The sequence below is a fragment of the Filicampus tigris genome, chromosome 10 (assembly GCF_054856515.1).
Source record: "Filicampus tigris isolate MCC_2025a chromosome 10, RoL_Ftig_1.0, whole genome shotgun sequence".
Taxonomy (NCBI): Eukaryota; Metazoa; Chordata; class Actinopteri; order Syngnathiformes; family Syngnathidae; genus Filicampus; species Filicampus tigris.
Genome location: NC_141226.1, coordinates 16,190,643 through 16,211,311, shown reverse-complemented (window position 1 = coordinate 16,211,311; position 20,669 = coordinate 16,190,643). Strand labels below are relative to the sequence as shown.

General features: G+C 42.7%; 1 protein-coding gene across 10 annotated transcripts in view; it reads right to left on the bottom strand.

The window, feature by feature from the left end:
- kmt2cb (lysine (K)-specific methyltransferase 2Cb) overlaps nt 1-20,669 on the bottom strand; it is a 65,298-nt gene that overhangs the window by 27,237 nt on the left and 17,392 nt on the right. For 9 of the 10 annotated variants that reach the window (XM_086042359.1, XM_086042358.1, XM_086042360.1 and 6 more), the window contains 23 exons: nt 20,198-20,348; nt 18,503-18,709; nt 17,861-17,970; nt 17,639-17,748; nt 16,947-17,109; nt 16,680-16,851; nt 16,357-16,471; nt 15,730-15,905; nt 13,948-14,300; nt 10,127-10,186; nt 9,390-10,048; nt 5,944-6,066; nt 4,676-4,792; nt 4,394-4,498; nt 4,115-4,219; nt 3,544-3,725; nt 3,297-3,461; nt 3,116-3,222; nt 2,001-2,072; nt 1,666-1,878; nt 1,084-1,206; nt 702-833; nt 7-143 (listed from right to left, as the gene is read on the bottom strand). In XM_086042359.1, coding sequence (XP_085898485.1) covers nt 7-143; nt 702-833; nt 1,084-1,206; nt 1,666-1,878; nt 2,001-2,072; nt 3,116-3,222; nt 3,297-3,461; nt 3,544-3,725; nt 4,115-4,219; nt 4,394-4,498; nt 4,676-4,792; nt 5,944-6,066; nt 9,390-10,048; nt 10,127-10,186; nt 13,948-14,300; nt 15,730-15,905; nt 16,357-16,471; nt 16,680-16,851; nt 16,947-17,109; nt 17,639-17,748; nt 17,861-17,970; nt 18,503-18,709; nt 20,198-20,348 — 3,857 coding nt within the window. The remainder of the gene's footprint in view (nt 1-6; nt 144-701; nt 834-1,083; nt 1,207-1,665; nt 1,879-2,000; nt 2,073-3,115; nt 3,223-3,296; nt 3,462-3,543; nt 3,726-4,114; nt 4,220-4,393; nt 4,499-4,675; nt 4,793-5,943; nt 6,067-9,389; nt 10,049-10,126; nt 10,187-13,947; nt 14,301-15,729; nt 15,906-16,356; nt 16,472-16,679; nt 16,852-16,946; nt 17,110-17,638; nt 17,749-17,860; nt 17,971-18,502; nt 18,710-20,197; nt 20,349-20,669) is intronic. The other variant, XM_086042364.1, reaches the window with a different exon arrangement.

The following is a 20,669-nucleotide window of genomic DNA, read 5'->3' as shown; positions in this document are numbered from 1 at the left end:
ACAGACCTGTAGGTAAGTGGGAAAGGCCTCCTCCAGTTTGGTTTTCTTCTTTCGGTAGCGTTTTTTAATTTTTTCCGCGACCTCTGCTCCAGGAGGTGTCTCATCCACGGGCGTGTCAGGCAGCGCTTCTGTCCAACCTCCAACTAAAAACAGAAGAATACATAAAAATTTGGGGGGTGAGGGGTTTCTAAAGTTACAAGAAAAAGTGTTGACAAAAATAACCACAAATACAAGGGGTCCTCTGTTTACACCATTATTGAACTTTATTAATAGCAAGTAATGAACTAGTTTGGCGTAAGAATATGTTGTCATGCAGAACAAAAGGCAGTTACCGTCATACTTATTAGAGCTCGTACGGGCACTGTGTTGCCGCATTCCATATTCGTGGACGTCCCAAAAAAAAAAAAAACCACAAAAAAAAAATGTTATGCTATTGTCTTCTTCGTGATGATTTTTTTTTTTTTTTTTTACTATTGCAACTTATACACCGGAGGAGGATATAGGCCGGAAAAAAAAAAGGTATTTGTTTTTCAAACAGATATTTATAGTAATTAGGACTTTACATCTGTGTTACCATAGGTTAAGGTTAGTGATAGACTATGGCAGGTTCTGCCGCCAGAGGAACACAACTCCATTGTAAACCGAGGACCCTTCGTATACCATTTATGTAACTGTATATGTTAATGCTAAGCAGCACAAACCCTCATCTTTTCCAATGTTACACTCCGACACCGACACCGAACCAGATGAATCCTTTCTACAGAGGGATCGTTTAGCCTTGCCTGGACCTTGGCCCGGTCGACTTCTCTGGCGCACCATGAACCCACCAATGCCTTGAAGAGATTCAGTGGCAAATTTAAAGCACAGACAATCTTCTTTCATCACAATCATAATAGGATTTTTATTGGTGCTGGATTTTGTGTGTCTTTCTCAAGTTTAAGTGTTTGGTGTAAAGGCCAAGAAACACTAGACAGAAGCCTGCGTCTTAGAGGGAGCACAGTACTTGCTACGGCCACAGTGTCAGGCTTGTACTGTTACATTTCACGCCTCAGAGGAGCTGTCTCCTTCAATCAGGTGTCCTACCCGGCCGGTACGGTTTCCTCTTCCTCTTCTTGCTGCCGTCGACCCCCTTGGAGTCGTCTTCCACGGGCTCACGCTCCGGGCTGGAGTCAGACTTGCCTTCGCAATCCAGGAGCTCCGTCTCCACTAAATGAAGAGAACACTGATGATGAGTGACAGCGCGGCGGCGGAGAACACCATTGCCACGCCCTGGCTCCCTCAACACAGCACTCGGGGTCAATTTAATTTGAACCCCACTCCAAAGAAGGACGTTAGCCTGACCGAAATCAAGTTCATTTCATTTTCTCATTACTTCAGCGGTAGCTGTTTCCTGTTTAAATCTCTGAGGTCTTTTCCTTTAGTGCTCAAGGGTGTTATGTGAAGATGTAGAAACAATTAATGGTTAGAAATTAATAAAATTGTGTGACCCATATATAAAATATATCTTAAAAATATATAAAAAATGCATATATGACTTTCACCCCACCCCTAGTTGAGCTACTGAAATAAATTAAGCTTTCCACGGTATTCAAATTTATTGAGCCGCACTTGTATATAATAACGTTGACTAACTGGTTAGAACACATGACTGCATGAGTCAGTTACCTCTAGTATCCTCAATGTCCTCATCCCGGGAGTGTTCTGAGAGGGGGTCCGAGGGGGCTTGAAGGACCGCCACACTGTTCTGGTTGATTATCTTCAGTTTGAGCTTGGGTTTGGGCTTCCTGCGCCGTGACGCGGTGGCGGACAGGCTCTGGAGCTGACAAAGCCCCGACTCTGTCAAACAAACACCATCCTGGGTGTAGGTCCTCGATAGATCTGAGAAGATTAAATAACCATATGAATATGTCAGAGAAGGCGGGTAATACTTGATAATGTTTAGTTCCTCTAGCATAATATTGTCCAATCTCTGTTAATTGTTCTGGTTGTAGTGAATATACCCATTTCTCTTGCTTTGGTGACAATCTGTGTCATGACAGCAGGCTCAATGGTGTCTCTGGGTTTGGTCAACACTGCAGGAAACACACCAAAAACAAGAACAAATCCAATCAGAACCAGTTAAACAAAGGGGTGGGGGATATTCAAATTAAAGGGACATATTGGGTGCTCAAGGGCCACATTGGATTTTTAAAATGTACATAGCGATGGGCCAGGTTTGAAAGTGTACATAAAATATTTTTTTTTTTACAAATGAATGTAAAATTGTTCAATTTAAACCGTTTTCATATTATACAATCAACCAATACATTTTTAATGATACATTAAATAATACATATTCATAATAATACAAATTCACTTCAGCTAATGTATGTGTATACGTACAATAGTTTATTGTGGAAATATTAACAATAAATTAATGAAGGTTATCTGGCCATTTATGACATCCCTGTGAGCTAGCCCTTCTGCACCGCCATCCCATGCTACGTAATTTTACATAATTTATGTAATAATCTGTATCTAATATTAGCATTAGCTAACAGCTGCTTGGTGAAGTTGTCAAAACGGTGACGCTGGGGGAGAGACAAAATTGGTGTTTGGTTGTGTGTCTATGTGATCCTCTAAAATGAGATGATTCATCTCAACGGTTAACTCCACAATAAAGATTTAAAAATACAAACAGTATAATGTGTGAAGTGCTACCCCCATGAGTAAAAATGATTTTATTTTCATTAGGGGGGGGGTCTCCCTTTTACTGACATACTCTGGGTTCTGCTACAATAAAGTGGAAGCCACTCTAGTTGCAAGGCTTATGTTGCTGGCCATGAAAGTAAAAAAAAAAAAAAGAAAAAAGCTAGACTATCCTATGTCCCAAAAGTACACGCGGTGGGGTATACAGTCGCCGACTTGCATGAGACGGGATCTGACCTAATAATTAGCTAATTTCTGATAGAAAACACATCAGGTGCGTAAAGTATTTTATAATTTGTGACGTAGTTTGATGAAAGCATATTACAGACATGTTATTAAGACATGTGGGAACTGTTTAAAATCATAATAACAAACAAAAGAAAACAATGCACAATAAGTCTCAAATAAAACAACTGCTACCGCCCACCTTTAGTAGTCTTGAAATTTCGGCACATTGTGCAATCGAAGCAGTTCTCTGCAGCCTTCTCAACATCTTCCTCTGAATGGAGACCCTGACAAGAAGCATGAAACCACCTGTGGACAAAGCAACAGGTTCAGACATCATTTTAAAAGCTGTCCATTTGAACTTATTGATAAAGGTTGCACACCTGTCACATTGTCGACACTGGACAATGATGGTGCCTTCGCTGTAGATGATGAGGCAGACAGGGCATGTTGAAAGGCTTGCGCAGGGAGCACACTGAGTGTAATTATTCTGCCAGTCACACCTCAGACCCGGTGTGGTGGCGCCACACTGCGTGCAGGACACACACCTGCAGGGGACAAGGAAAACCCGAGGTCATTCTTCTCTTCATAGTGGCCAAATCAGCCAGACAATTCCACTTCATCACTTGCCATTTGCACTTCCAGCTGTCTTTGGGTACGTTCTGCAATGGGGGGTTGAGGCAGTATGTGTGATAGCTGATGTCGCAGTCATCACACAGTAACAAGCGGCCAGGGTCGGTGGCCTGGCCACAGGCCTCACACACTGTGCACTCTAAACAACGCCAGCCTTTACTCAGCACCACCTTGGTGATCTGAGGATGGAAATAATGAGACATGTTGCATCCATATATGAAAAGACTAAAGACCACATTAAATAAGTATTTTTTTTCTCCATTTTTTTTTTACCATTTTCTACTGTCATTTGAAAATGGAAAAAAAAATAAACGATACATGGATTTATCTCAAGCAGAATACACACAAAGCAGTAATTGAGCCAAATTTCTGCATTTTCCCTGCCTTGCGATCAAAATCGGCAAAGGCCAGATTATTGGATGTCTCCAAAAGATTATCGTGAAAAAATATCCTATGTTATGGAACGTGTTGAAAGGTTATTCCTCCCTGACCTGCATGTGTCTATCTCACTTAAACACAATAGTAGAAAAATAAACAGTACGTGCAGCATGATATAAAAGGAGAATACCTTTATGCCTACACAAAATGGATGGTAGCACTGGCCACACTGAGCACAAGCCAAAAGACGACCCTCTGCACCAAGGCCAAAACTCCCACACACCACACACATGTCCTGAAGGAAGGAAAGACTTCATGAGGAGCCCATTTCTTTGAATAATTTTCACATCCAGCCACTTAAATACAGTATATTACTTTGTAATTAGCTCAATATATTGAATACATCGTGAACAGCATTCCTACTCTTCATTTCAAGTAGTACAACAGCGTTATAAAAACATGCAAACACCTGTTTGAGTGTGAAACTGTCATTGCTGGAAAATATGACCACTGTGTTGTGCATGGCATTCTCCTCCTCCTCCTTTATTGGGTACGGCGTTTCTATTGTGGTGATCTATCGGGGGAAAAAAGCACCAACATAAGGAATTGTACGACGACTCCTCTTTAACATGCTCAATGTTGCGAGTGAAATTGTTTATTAAATAAAAATCGAATTTAAAAAAAATCTGGAAGAAAAACAACCGAATCTCAGTGCACTCCAAATACAATTGCACCTTATTCAAACACATACCCCGGGTATGATACTGGGACACACTCCACTCTTGCCCCTGGCCCTGCCACGTCCGGTTCGACCCGACAGACCAGCACCTCTCGGCCTCCGTCTTCCTGGGAAGGCTGAGCCTCGACCCTGTGGAGGCAAGGTAACAATCAGGAAATGTGTGTGGTCACAAGTGAGATGAGGATAACCCCGTCTGGGTGGGGGAATATTACTCTTTATGATCCATCCAACCTTGTCCATTAGGGGTGCAACGGTACACGTGGCCGTATTAATACGTTTCGATATGGCATGTTCGGTTCGGTCCACTTATTAGCGCGGGTTTACGCACGGGCGCGTAGAAGTCAACCCCCCCAAATTCTTTGCACTATTATGTTTTATGCACCTTCACTAGTATAACTATGGCATTCTGATTAATATCTTGTTTGTGAAGTATAAGTTAAGCAGCGAAATCCACAGAATTTTATCCATCTCAGGGGGCGGCTATTTCGTCACATTCTGTTGATTGAAAATGACAACACATTTGCTCAGGGTTCAGGTAACGACCAATCACGGCTCGACTGTTTTCCGAGCCACGATTGGTCGTTAGCTGAGCCCTGAGCAACTGTGACGTCATTTTCAGTCGACAGCAAGTAGCAAAAAGTCTCATCTGAACGCCGCGTTCCGACTAGTGGGGATGCATAGAACATATTCTTGAAAAGAATTTTTTTGTGTTGACTTCCACTTCAGGTTAAAAATCAATGGACATACCCCACCTTAATTGTGACTGTCAAACCTTCCAATGCAAGTCTGATAAAGCCTTCACACCGACTCTTTGCTCAAATCCCAATACTTGTCCTCTTTACAGCCAGACGTACAATACTATATAGTGGAGATCAATTACCACCATGCATCAAACTTCCAAAGACAACTCACGTCAAGCCAAAAGGACAAAATAAAAAGGACATGAATCAAGAAATTAATATGAAAGATGTTTGGCTGATAGATGAGACAGGGAACAATTATAGATCACTGAAGGTTACTGCCAAAATCTCTCTGTAAAACGGGGAGAAAAATGTCCTGTTACTGTACACCAAGCCATATATCTCTGAACAACCGAAGAGAATCCTTTGTCAATATCCTTCACCTCCAGTTTATCCACCGGTCTGTGAGCCACCGCCTCACAAGAAGGTGTTTGGAATTATGTAGGCAACCATATAGATCATCGTGACGTTCAGGAACACTCGGGGACTGTCAGTCACCCTGGTAACTAGGGGACCATCTCGTAAAGCCACGGTATTTACCACTCTGATGCTCCAGCTGGGGCTGCCAGAGTACTGCCTGGTCTTTGGGACATCCCACCCCTCTGGCTGGTCTGGAGACCAGGACAAGGGGGAGTTCACACTGCTATGGGGGCTCCATGCACCCTAAGGCAGGGGAGGGGAGGTGAGAGAGTGAGAGAGAGGGTAGGAGGAGGGCGACAAAATGCAGCAACGTAAAAACAAAGCCAGCAAAGAAACAAAATGTACAAAGAATGATGTTAGAATGGGATGTGGTAAGTGTTCAATATAGCCATATGGGATTATTCAATACAGTGGAACACCCCAAAAAGCGGTATAATTTGGACTTCAACCTACCTACCTGTTCCCTCTCCGTTTTGTGTCTGTCAGGGATTTTCAAGGGTTGAGTACTTTTTTTTTTCATTTTGCTCTGTTTGCTGAAATTATCTTGTGCTTAAGTGGTTGACAAGGTGAGCCTGGAACTGATTCATCGAAACACCCATCCATCCAGTTTCTATAGCGCCTCATTCGGCTCGCGGGTGTATTTTGGGGAGGAGGCAGGGTACACCTTGTACTCATCGCCAGCCAATCACAAGCGGCATACAGGCAATCAACCATTTACACTAGGGATGGTTCGATCTCTGCACGGAAAAATATGCCCCTTATGGACGGACGATTTTTTTTTTTTCTTCCCTTTTTCTATTTTGCAATCCACTTTTTATTAACAATGTCTATTCACCCACTCACCGTTGTAACTGTATCTGGCTTCAAAATGCAGCCGACAGACCGATGAGGGAGTGAAAACTGTTGATAGACATTTTACTGTCTGCAATCACTGTAACGTGTGCTGTACTTTTAAGGAAGCGCAGGCAATATGACGAAGCTTCTCCTATGTTCGCATTGTGATATAACACTTGCTTGAGTGACACGAAACGTTAACACCGGCAAAACAACTGTCTATTGAGAATTCTTGCGACTTTAAAAAAAATGCAAGAAACTAACTCATGCAAAGTATGAACTTTTAATGCTAAAGGGTGGCAGCTCTTTTTTCTGTGCTCGAAGATCTGTTGTTTGGACACTTTACACACAAACAAGGGGAGACCATGTAAACTGCACTAAGTAAGGCCAGGACCGACAATTGAACCTTGAATCGCAAAACTGTGAGGCAGTGTGCTAACCGCGAGCCAACTGTGCTGCCCCCTTTGAGAACATTTGTTTGTGTAATTATTAATTCTGTGACTCAAAGTCACTGAATGTTTTGAGAAGTGTTGAACTGCGGAGGTTCCACTGTATGCATCCACCAATGCAGAGGTTTGAGATGGCAAACAAACGGTTGACGTGCAAAAATGTGAAAGGTTGATAAGACTGTTGTGTTAAAGCGAACCATTTGACCCCCCCACCCCCCTTCATGCATGTCGGCACCTTTTGAGTACAGATGTTAAACAACCTGCAAAGCCAATCAGTGTTAAATGCAGTTCATGCAGCAGGACGCCATGGAAAGTAAGGAAGCCCTGAAATGATCCAATCAGGCATGTTCGCACAAAAGGACAAAGTGCATTAGAACGGCAGTGAAAAGCTTTCATCTGAGGAAAGACCACCAAAATTCTGAGGTGCCCCAAGACCTGTTGCAGTCAACTATTTAACATCTCTTCAAGAAGAAATGAGACTCAGGTACAGATTAAATATATCCGTCCCCACCAACGTCGTTAATAATAGTGTGTACAAGGGTAAGATTAAATTCTAATAGCTATTGTGATGGGCTGTTATAATTTATCCGAAACGACACTAAAAATTTCATAAGGTAAAAAGTCTAAAAACACCTCTGTTCAAATGCAGGTTTCTGTGATATGACTTTTTAAAAATATATTGTATTATTATTACATTTTATTTGAAAATAAACAGATAATATGATTGCATGAATATCACACCTACCATCATTTTAAGAAGTCCCCCTAATGAACCCCAAATAAGTTCAGCTGTTCTATTAGGCTTTTCCGGACATTTTTAGCAAGCCATGGTCCCCCCCCCATGGGCTTCCACGCCACGAGAGCATCTCATTGTTCGAAGGCTATCAGCCAGCAGAAGGGTACAAAATAATTTGTAAGGGATTCAATATATTTTAACATGGAACACGGTGAATCACAGAGAAATATATGTCATAACAACGGCATTATCAAGAACTGAATGTCCCTCCAAATCCAAAATTGGTGAAAAGACGAGATAAAAACTGGTCAGGTAGGCTGCCAATAGGCCGACAGCTACATTGGAGAGCAGCGATTTCTGACAAGTACTGGCCGTTTAGAACATGTGACAACAATCTCCAGGTTGTTTTTTATCCTCTGTCACATGGTATGAGGTAGGGTGGCAAGACCAAAACCATTAAGCTCGCCCAAATGGATGTGGGAAAATGCATTTTGGACCACCATAGCTACAGTGGAGCATGGTGGTGGAAGTATTGTGCTTTAAGGTCATTTTTCTTCAGATGGAACCAGAGTTTTAGTCAAAGTCGAAGGAATTAAGAAAAGATCCGAATACCAGTCAGTATTGGCACAATACCTTCATGCTAAAAAATCTTAATAAGAAAAAAGGCATGACAAATGACCTAAAGCACACACCCAAAATAAACTAAAGAATAGCTTTACCAGAAGAATAAGGTTTTGGAATGGTCCAACCAAAGTCCAGATGCATATTTCCAAGGAAGAGCAAATATTGCCACACTGAGATGTGCCACACTGACACACACTCCTATCAACAAAGTCTAAGTTTGAGGGTGTGGGCATTCATGCAACAAGGCTTGTGTTACCCCCACACCCCTTAAAAGATTAATATTTTAATTGAGTTGTACTGAATGAAGGTTATAATAATGAATTTATCTTGGTCTCTTTTTTCATATCATAAAAACCTGGCATTTCAATAGGGGTATCGATACTTTTTAAATCCACTGCATTTGAAAATGAGCTGATGGTGTCACAAGAAAAACTGGTGAATGAGAATGAGCGTAGTGGTCATTTGGGTCTACAAACACTCCATCTCGAGGTTTTGAAGTGTTTGTCGTGGGCATGAGGTGAACAGATAGATGACATTGGGAGGTGGTTGGTGAAGAGTCTTTGTGAACGTTTTGTCAATTAAACGTGATTCTGATCATAATCACACGAGGTCTGCATCAACACTGACACTGGCGATGCAGCGATATGCAAACAGGTCACTAAGAGTTACTGTACCATTCTCCATCTGTTTTTGTATATACAAAATAGGATCATACAAAATCTCAACAGAAAAGTCAGTTGAAGCAAAACATAGTAAGACCAAGCACCATATTCACCTTAATAAAGCAGAGTCCCGAAGTAACCCACAAACAGACATAACATGGGGTAACAATATTTTCTACACCAATTGATACATTTGGCCAAGACAGGAAGACGCAGACATAACCTGAGATTAAATCACTGATAAGACATTGAGATTCAAACCTGTTTTACACGTGGCCTCCCTGGAGAAAACTTCCTTTTGGTGATGGCAGGCTTCCCCATTCCGATCTTCGGGGTGAGTGGTATAAGGGTAGTGGTGGGTATTACAATGCTGTGGTCGCCAAACGTCTGTGGTGGCTCTCTGGGAGTTATCCCTCGGGCCACGGGCATGGAATGGGATGGAGCGGCAACCATCTCTGTCAACTGCTCTACAGTTGTCTTGAGTGCTTTCTCCTCCATAGACAGGCTGGGCAAAGAAAGATGTGACATCTTCTCTGCTGTCGTGTCAAGTTCCTCGGATGCAGAGGCCTGACGGAAATTGCCCTCCGTTCTGTCCTTAAGGTCTTTAGGAGTACTTTCCAAAAAAGAAGCCATGGCTACATCCAGACACAAAGCTTGGGAAAGTGAGACTTCCATTGGTTGATTCGTGAGAGGTACTGATACAGTACTTAGTTCTTTGGTGGTTGAGATGATGGCCTTAAAATCCTTTGTGCTGGGGGTGACCGAGCCCTGCTCGGGACTGGTCTCTGTATTTGCTGGCTTGGTTTGTAAAGCGATTTCCTGTGTCGGTTGTGCCTCCGTTAGACATTCCGGGCTCAGAATCGCCGATGCCGCAGAAGTGTCTGCAGATGTGACCTGGGTTCTTGCTGCTGGTTTAATTTCTGAAGGACGAAACATGCCGTGATTATGACTTAAGACTTGCATTAGCACATCAAAATACAAAATTTAAAAAAACGAACCTGGTTTGAATTCTGTGGGTCCGTACACCTCACCCTTATTGTCTGGTCCCATGGAGACATCTGAAAAAAAAAAAAAGAAAAAGAAAAAAGTTTTGAAGGAGAAATAAGGGCTGACCAATCAAAGTGTGTCCCCACTCCCGACTGATGTGCACTACTTAGACTAACAAGATGGCTGCGACCAGAGAGGCGTTAGTTTATAAATGCAGAGCCAATGTTGCCAATTTAGCGATCTGGTCACTATAGTGACTTGTACGACTCCTTTGTGATTCTTTTTTTCCTTTTTCAAAAAAGCAACTAGCAATCTTATTTCCCGCTAGGAAACAAGACAACATGAGTGAAATCAGTTTCATATTGTTATAAACATAACAAGAAGGAAATCCGGTCTGTTGCGCTGAACACGGCCATTGATGTGACAAAAGCAGTTACAGTAACGACAGCGTTTCAGTATCTTCAAGTAGATAAAAAACATTTAAAAAAAATGTTTTGTGTGTACGGGAAACTTTTTACAAAGTAATAAGAAAATGATCAGCTGTTTCCATGTGGACGGGGCCCCTCAGGCAGTGGTGACGACACACAAGGATTTGACATTGTAAACATCAAAGTGGTCCGATTTACAGCATGTGTGCAAAGCTTCAATAGTCCAAAAACCTACACACTACACAGTTGCGTGATAAGTCAAAAGCAAAGCCAGAAAAAAAAAAAAAGGAGAAACCAAACGAAATCAAGGCAAAGTGTGAAGTGTCCCCCACCCCCCCCACCTCTATTTAGTCCATGTTGGTCTTTAATTGATGGGTTCGGTATCAAAGATATCAACACCAGCCTGGCATGAATGGAAGTAGTCAGGCCTAGCTTTCAGGCAAATCCCATTGAAAGAAATACACTGCCAGACACCCACTGACAGTACACACAGTTTACTCTTACCGGGCCACCCACCATTTCTATCCACAAGTTCCCATGTCACACTGATTCTGACACACACATGCATGCACCTGCGATGCATCTCTGCCAAGGAAGGGGGTAACCATGACAACCAACATCCCAGGGCCTGTTGCTCTGGACTTGTGACTGTGCAGCTTGCAGGTGCTCATCCGGTGCCCATGCCAGAAAGTCATTTAGGAGATGGCCCTCCAAGACTCTTTGGTGCTTCGCTATTGACCGAGCTGAACACACACTCTCATTCATATTAATGCCCCACTCCCCCACTTCCTACGTAGCCTACAGTGAATGAGGTGATGTTTAGATAAATACACTGCTGTGATTAATGCAGCAAATCCTTTAAGTCAGGCGTACTTAAGCTTCCGGTAAAGATACTGTACTACATTACTTCATACACTGGGGTGTTTATATACTAATGGTCAATTAGAGGATTGTCTGTACAAATGCAGACCAAGAAATGCTTGAGGAAAATAATATGCATCACAATTCACGGCAAGTGAAACTGCACTATCAATAAAAGAATTATATTCCTATAAATTATTACGGAGAAAGGCATTAAAAAGACAAGAGCCAGGGTTGACACTGCAGAACTATTGGGGTGTGTTGCTCTCTGAGAAATCAACATGGCCACACAGAACATTGTGGAGTAAGCACATGTACTGCAGTTTACGACACCATGTCAGCGTAACATGTTTACATTGGGCAGTGGACTTATTTATATCATTAATGGTAAAAAGACACAAGAACGCAGCTGAGAGACTGTTAAGAGTGATCATACACTTGGGATGTCCCGGTCACATTTATTTGCAACCGAGCAGAGTCGCTTGATTTTGAGTATCAGCCTATCGTACCAAGTCCGATCTGATAACTCAGCAATACATTGAGAAGAAAATGAAAAATAAACAGGTACATACATATACAAGGGCATGTGATTTCTCTTAGGGACATTTCTGTATAGTACTGTACATAGTTTAGATTAAAAGCGTGCGTCTTAATGACAAGGCCATGCAGCTGCATAGTAGGTGGATGAGTGCGTGACTCCACTTATTCACAGAGATGGGAAATTCAGGTCCAGAAAGTAAAGACCCTGCCACAGTTTGGCTTGAGCCACAGGTGTTTCTAATCAACTGAGCTCGTTTACCTGCCGGTTGAGTAGAAACACTTGTGGCTAAAACCTAACTGTTGCAGGGTTTTTACATTCTGGACCAGGATTTCCCATTTCTGCTTATTCTCAAGCAACACTATTACCATGTCAAATGTAATGAGTGTGGGCTCAGATTTGCTTATCACAAAAATAAATCACACTCATTAGACTTCTATTTGACGGTATGTTGTTTAACTTATTCACTGCCAGACATTTTCAGACCCTCTTTTACCCCAACGTTTGAAAAAAATATAAATTAAATAATAATGAATCATAATAAACACATTCTTGGGATTGAATAGCTCGACTGTGAAAAGACATGGAAATGCGTCAATGGCAGTGAATGAGTTAACTGCATCACATTTGTGAACCAGTCTCTCTTTGAAGTCAATGAGCTGTTTTGTCATACTGTTCCCTCTCGTTTGGCTCTGCAGACTTAGTTTGTAGTATCTTTCGGCTTGCCCTGACAGTCTACCAGGTAAGCAAAAGCTTGACCTTCTCTCCTCTCGCTTGCTGTACTGTTGGTGTGCAGGAGCCCAGGAAGCGGCAGAATAAAGTAACACTACAGTCTACAGCAACATATTCGTCCGACTGTCGTTAGATGTAGCTACAAATAGACAGTATTTTACAGCATGAAAATGGCTCTGAGAAAAAAAAAAATATTTTTCAGTCAGTCAGTTTGACGGTTATTACTGGCCCACTGAGGGAAACCATAACTGCAATGAGGCCCGCGATGAAGTCTGACACACCTGACTTATACATTGAAGGAGTTGATGACCACAGACATGTTCTGTATAGAGCAGAATGAGCAAGGTGTGTGATAAGTCATGAATAAGCCAGCAATGCTCCAGGGCAGGTTTGCAGACAGATATCACAGCCGTAATGCTACTCCAATTCTCCTCTCCAGAGGAGTCTAGACAGTGTGGGCAGTGCAGCGCCAACTACATCCCCAGCACACCAATCTATTTTCCTGATGCCACTCATTTACTCTCAGACGACCACATGCATGCCAAACTGGAGCAGTGACGCACACAAGCCTATGTCAAGAAATCTCTGTTCCTCTTTGATACGATGGAATTAAGCTTCACATGTAATAGGACATAAGGTTTGGAAGGCAGACAGAGGGGTCTAGGTGTCAACAAGATATACAGAAGCAAAATCCCTAGTAGCTGAAGGGACTCTCCAAACGAAATCTGGGGAAATCAAACATGATATGCCAGCCAAACGATGAATGACCATACTGGTCTATTGGCTATTGGAAATTGGAAAACAATAGCTTTATGATTCAGATTGACAAGCACCACAAAGTATATTTAAGGGGGAAAAGATACCAGGTACTGGTAAGCTATCGGCTACTCCTAGAGACTGCCAGTACCAGACACCTATGTTTTAGGCAAAAAAAAAAAATAAAAAAAAAAGACATCAACTAAGTCCTCCTCGGCAGTAGTTGACGCTATCAGCAAAACATCATCCCCATCAGAAAGAAAGGTCTCAGTTCAAAATGTTGTCATTGTGTAAAAAGTACTAGAGGTATTGGTACTCTGTATTGGTGAGCACTGGTATCAATCTAAAAAAAAAGTGGTATACAATGTCTCTACAAATAAAGAATTTTGGTTTAAACTAACACAGTTGTGTAAATGCTTTCCAGCATTCACACAATAATAAAAGACAGAAAATCACACACAAAAAATAATGATGATTAGAATCTCAGTAAGTATGCTAAATGCAAACAGGGACCCACCAGGCTCTTGGACAGACGTAGCTGGCTTCTCCACCAGGAGGGCATCCTCAACAGGCTCTGGATCCGAGGGCGACTGAGCAGCGAGTAATTCCGGTTTGGGGTCATTGTGCATTTCAGGAAGTGGCCCAATGCCAGGCTCTAGGTCCATGTGCTTATGAGCCAGCTGTGAGCCAGTCTCTGAGTCTGTGTGCGTTGAGGCAGGCTGAGGGCAAAGCTCTGGGCCAGTATCCATAACCTCTGCTTGAAGTGCCCGCACTGTAGTGGGAGACCTGCAGTTGGAGCAAACAAAGTCCTCTCTGGTGTGGTTTTCTGTTTGGCCCGAGTTCTGACGCTCACAGTCAATGTGAAGCCATCTGAAAAGAGTACAAGACCATCGGTCAAAAGTAATGCGGTAATATGACACAAGGAGATTGACCTAAATGAATAAATAACATCATCATAGCTAAAAGAGTGGTACCTCTAAGCTCATAAAAATGGACTCCAACCAAAATTTGGGGGGGAAATGACATTATATCACAATGTGCGATCGTCTTTAAACAGATTCTAACAATTTTTTTTTACTCATTTATTTTTTTTCTATTTAACTTGCATCAAGTCGCACAGAAATAATAGAATTGGTTTTTTTCTCCACATTTATATTATTCAGCCGTGGGATGTTTATTTCATGCTGCTTCCGCTATTGATGTGGATCGATTCACCATATTGATAAATCACCGCTTTTGCACTGCATAAATGGGCACAATGTCTTTGGCAGCGTTTGGCACGAGTGACTCCATTTTGTGATTGCCTTTCACCAGGCTCCTCTTGTCATTGAACAATATAAAAATGATTCTGCCCTTGTCGTCCACTTGTTAGCAGGAGATTTTGGATTGCCATGTTCTTTCAAGTTGCGCATAGGACGACGCTTCTATCAATCTGCTGCATGTCTCCAATTCAAATGGTGAACCTTTGAACATACTTTGCAGAGGATTGTTTTTTGCTCATTGTCTGATGCTGCAAACCGAAACCAATTCTATATTATGTATGAAACTGTGGCTCTTTTGTAAACTAGCACCACTCTGTTTGGAGCCATGATGTTAAAATGCAAACAAGCGCACATCGCTTTGAAAACCCATTGCAAAGAAAAAAAAAAAAAAAAGAGTTTTTGAAGGTAATACTCAAAAATTCCAATTGACTTGACAAACCAAGTCCTATGTCGTGCCTCATTAGACATAATTTCAGCTACTATCAAATGATTAACTGCTTGCGCGTTTTGTTTGGCTGTTTTTGTAACACTTTTTCTGAAAGAAAGATGGTGCTAAGAAAAGAAGAATATGAAAAGAAACTAGGAAAGCTGTTGCATTTGGAAGGTTTCCACCTTCTGTTTTTCTTTCCATTCTTGGTGGCTTACTACAACTCAGATATTGACTTTTTTTCGGGGACTTTAATTTGGATTAACCAGAACTGGTGTTGAATATTTTAAACCCATTTGCTTTGTTTGACAAAGAAGAACTGAGAAAATTTGGACTGCTAAGTTAGCTTCTCACTCCAGCCGCTAGGTATCTGGTGACTGACTGGCTTTTTTTTTTACTTTTCTTTTTTTTTACCCATTTGTAATATACAGTTGATAAAACATTTATGATGGTGAACATTTTGACACCTAATTATGACAAATCTAATTGATCTCAAAGGGAAATCTGAGGTCCAGGAATGTCACGGAACAGATTGTGATCGACTTTCAGGGTAACAGTAACTCAATTTTTTCTATGTCACCTTGTTAAAAACAAAAACGTTTTAGCTTACCTCTTACAAGTGTGGCAGAGGAGTAGGTCTTTGTGATGCTCAGGGTCCAAGATGCAGGCACACATAGGACAGCTCAGAGCGGGATCCTGATTTTGGACACAACTCTCACACAGCAGGCTGGTGTGGTGCCACAGCCCGCTGGTTCGAGTTCCACACTGGATGCATACTCTGCAGTTCTACGGGATAAAAACAAAAACAAAACACTTCTATAGTAAATTAAGCCACTTGGGCATTTTTGGTATTGTGTGATGTGATGCTTATGCTTTAATTGCTGTGCTATTTTCAATAAGACTATTTACACAACAAGGTCCAAGTGACATTTCAGGTTTTCACTCAATGGTAGCACAATTGGGATATGAGTCATAGCAGCAGAAAGAGGGTAAAAACACAAAATCAAATATCCTCAGATCAGAATCAGGCCTATCCCAAAAGTGGATCAGGATCTGATATGCATTGGATATCTGCCAGTGTACGCACAGAATAAACACAGAGAATGCAGACAAGACCGTAAATGGCGTCAATTGAAATATGCATGGAAATAAATGCCGGCATTAAATCGTAATTGGGGCAAGTGGACCTGCAGTGTAAATCCAGCCTTAGAGAGGCACAGAATGAGGTTTCTCCTACCTTACATCTCCACCCATTAGTAGGAAGAGTATCCATGGCAGGTTGCAGACAGAATGTATGGTAGCCTTTGTCACACATGTCACATACCAGCATTTTAGTGTCCTCTCCGGGGTTCCTGCAGAATGCGGTTGGATAAAATGAGAGCGTGGCCTACAACCCACTACGAAAACTGCTTCAAGATGGTACTCTTTTGACTAATACCATCAATGACTTGTGGTGTACACAACTGATATAAGTTTCAATGGTTAACTGAAGGATAACAGTTTGAGGACAAAAACTTGTGGTTGTTTTTTTTTTGTTTGTTTTCAATCAAGGTGACTCACTTGCATGTCTGACAGACTTTGCACTCAGGACACTGCCACCCAGCCCTCCTTAGAGGGGTCACGGCCATGTCCAGGCAGATCCCATGATAATGCTGTCCACAACTGGTGCAAAAGAGTTGGTCCAGTAGATCCCCTGGACTGTCGCATAATGCGCAATTTGCATCGTCAACAACTGCGGAGAGAAAAATGTGAGCGTTACATAACACGGAATAATCTACACCAATTGTTTAAGTAAACAGCGAATTATCTAATTAAAACCCGACTTACATTTATGCATGGCCAAATCAATGTGTTCCGGGCAGAGGAGCGACAGACTCCTGATATCCTGAAAGGCCCCTGCTGCCCCAGCACAGGGGTAATGGTAGAGTTGAGTACATCCTTCAGCACAGCACTTAATGGATGCTCCAAGGCGCTTACAGTATGCACAGTGCTGCAGGGAGAGAGACATTTGGGGGGCGGTGGGGGATGGGGATGGCGGGGGGCGCGGATTGTCAAACAGTCAAAATGTGGCATTTTCTGGCTCGACTTATAACTGTCTGTTCATCAACATGTTTTTCAACTCAAAATTAAGACGCTTGTTAATAACACTCCAGGTAAATCCTTAGCCGGGCACTTTTTCTCTCTCTGTGCTATAAGTGCGACTTGAATAGCCACTCTGGAGTTCCAAGTGGAAGATTTGCTGACAGACTACACAACCGATAGACGACAAACACAAACACAGCAAAGTGCCTTTGCTCATGCTACGTGGCTAAGCTGCCATGAGAGCTCAGCCAAAGTTGAGTGGCATGACCTTTTCCATTTCACAGTTGACAGAGCCACAGTGCTGAGCTGACCTTTACCATCCAGACTGATCCATCAGCTTTACTGGGCCTCAGTGAGGAAGGCTGGCCTTCCCCAACACATTAAGATGGTGTTAATACTCATTAGGGCACGGATGCTCCCCATCCCCCCCGACTCACCTTTGTGCTCCCTGAGTCAATGGCTCTGTCCACATTAAGCAGAGATTGTCCCTCGCCCTCACAAACACCTTCGGACCATGAGGCACAACTCTGATGTGCCCAGCATTGCCCTGTCATTCGCAAAACATCAAAAGAAGGAAGACCCAATCAACATTCCGATAAGCAGCACTAGCAAAATGGTGATTTACAAACTTAACTGCAGACTATGCCATTGACTCCTACCTGACTCAAAGAGAGACCGGACCTTGAGATCTTGTGGAAGGCCGACATGAGAGAGCTCATCCCAAAATCGACTTGCTGGGTCTGGATCGCCCTCGCTCCGTTCAGACCCGCTTGGCATAAAAAGTACAGAGACAGAAAGTCAAACATTTTTGTTTTTGGAGTGAAGACAGCAGAATGATGTGCAGTTTTCACCAAAATAAAAAGATAACAGATGGATGGAGTGCATCTGTGGGAGGGGCAGAGGAGGAAGAGGAAGAGAGCCATCTTGGCATCTGCACAAAGACGCTAGCTGTTGAGTCTAAAGAAATCACTTGAGAAGGGCGACACTGGCAGCTTCACATTTGCGGAAAAATCATATGAAAGCCTTCAGCCCCGATTAGGACGCTAACTTAACATTTCCCTCCGTCACTTACAAATCAATTCCAATTGTTCACGCAGCCTTCCCTGTGGCCGTGTGACATAAGCGAGGGCTGGCCTTGGCCACCAATCACATGACAACACAAGAAAATCAACTGTTGGCTTGGCGAGCTGCCAGAGTGCATGATGTTCTCCCACTACTCATTACGCCACTGGGAACTCGGAATGAAAAGCCCCCTAGTTGCGCCGCACCAAAACAAATTCGGCAAAGAAAATATAACTTACTTGGTAAGTTCCTGCTGTCCTGAGGTGGTCTCGCCTGTCACATGTGGCTCAGTGGACCCAACACCGTTACCGCCACTGTTCATCGAGTCCTCTCCATCTTTGTGTCTGAGGAGATCGTCGAGGGGCAGCGTGGTGCTGAACACTCGCAGTTCCCCCTGACCCAACAGGCTACGCGTCCCGCAGTAACAGAAGGCACAAAGATGATCACTGAAAAAGAGAGAACTGGATGGTAGAGGGTGTGTGATAGCCAAAATCTTCCCGATAACGATACATATCACGATTAATAACCTTTCTTTAAAATTACATGGACTTATTTTTTTTCTTAAGAGTATGTTCTATGCAAGCCCACTAGTTGAAACAAGGCATTCTGATAAATATTGTGTTTGTGGAATAACAGTTAATCCACTCGTTTTTAGCCATCTCTGGGGGCGGCCATTTTGTCACTTCTGTCGACTGAAACTGACATCGCAACTACTCAGGGCTCAGGTAACGACCAATCACCGCTGACCTGTTTTCTGAAGCTGAGCCGTGATTGGTCATTCCCTGAGCCCTGAGTAGTTGTGATGTCAGTCGACAGAAATGACTAAATGGCCGCCCCCCGAGATGGCTAAAAACGGGTGGATTTTGCTGCTTAACTCATATTCCACAAACGCAATATTAATCAGAATGCCGTGTTTCAACTAGTGGGCCTGCTGGGAACATATTCTTGAAAAAAATATGTTTGGGTTGATTTCCACTTTAATGGCAAATCTCTGAACGTTTCTCCAATTATCAATAAAACACATTTTATATAGAAAACACATTCAGATAAATAAAAGTTACAAAAAAAACTTCAGAGGTGGGTATTCCGTCTGACCGACGGTCCCTCTGTCCGTCACCGACGGACACCCGTTTTGCTGACGTTAGACAATAAGACGGGAAATTTTAAACAAAACACGGGACTAAACAGACGGAAGTGGATTTACGTACGTCTGTGTAATCATCACCAACCTGGTCAAGTCCGAACGGACCTCACAGTCCATCATTGACGAACGCCCGTTTTGCTGACAAGAGACGGAAATACGACCCAGATGGATGGATTTTTCATCTGATGGACCTTTCTTTGCCCGGATTGACTGGCAGACCTTTGCTGTTTACTGACGGAAGCGCAGTTAAAATATGACGGACTGACGACGATTCCAGTTTGGTTCGACTTGAAAAATAGACGGATAACGGACAGGTACCCAGGCTGCTGACGGATGACAAATGACGTACCGGCATACTTTAGTAAAATGCCAACCTCTGAAAAATATACTAAAACAAAACAAAAACATTGGATTTGGATGGCATGGAAACTTTAAGGTTCTCTATGTCATGGAATCAATCATCTTTTGTGTAATCCATCTGATCTGGAGATAAACAGCCATGACAACATAACTTCCTTGGTGGAGGTACATGGGAAAGCTCGACATTTTTCCCCTGTTTGGTTGGAAAGACGACCTCGTTAATAAGCTCCCAGGAGGTGCCATTGTTTTAGCCTTCCATCACAAACGTCGATAGCATGAACAGCAAAGACAGATAACAACACTGAGGCACCCGGGAGTAACAGCTGCCAGTCAGCTGATGACTGCATTTCATTAAATGTAGGCAACACAGCAAGCAGAAAGTAGTTAGCACTGAAGAAAATTCACATTCAAGGGCTTTGTTGTTGCTAACCTGCTTTGGACTCCTTTACTTGCTGGGACGGACGGTCCTGCAAGAGTCTCGGGTGGAGGGCTCTGGGCCAGAGGAGGAGGAGAGGGCGTGTCCTCCTCTGGCGCATCACTGCTCACCACTTCCACAGTCTCCCCTGCTTGGATTTCTGTTTCTGAAGGTGATGGGGAAAATGGAATGATAAGTCTGTCAAAAAGATATTACAAAGATTTTTTGGGGGCCAAATATGACTGTAAAGCACAACACTCTCTCGAACCTTTTATTTTCAATGCAACATCTATTCCGCATGATGTATACAAATAGTTGGGTCTCTTGAGTGCCTTAGCAAATGTGAAATCAAACAACCAAGTATATCTTTCATCAGGCCATTGCTGAAAACGTGTCTATGAGCTTCTGTCCCGCTGTTATGTAACGTTTTGCTCATTTAAATAATCACAAAGTTTAACTGCCCATGGCATCATCAGCTAGGCTGGGG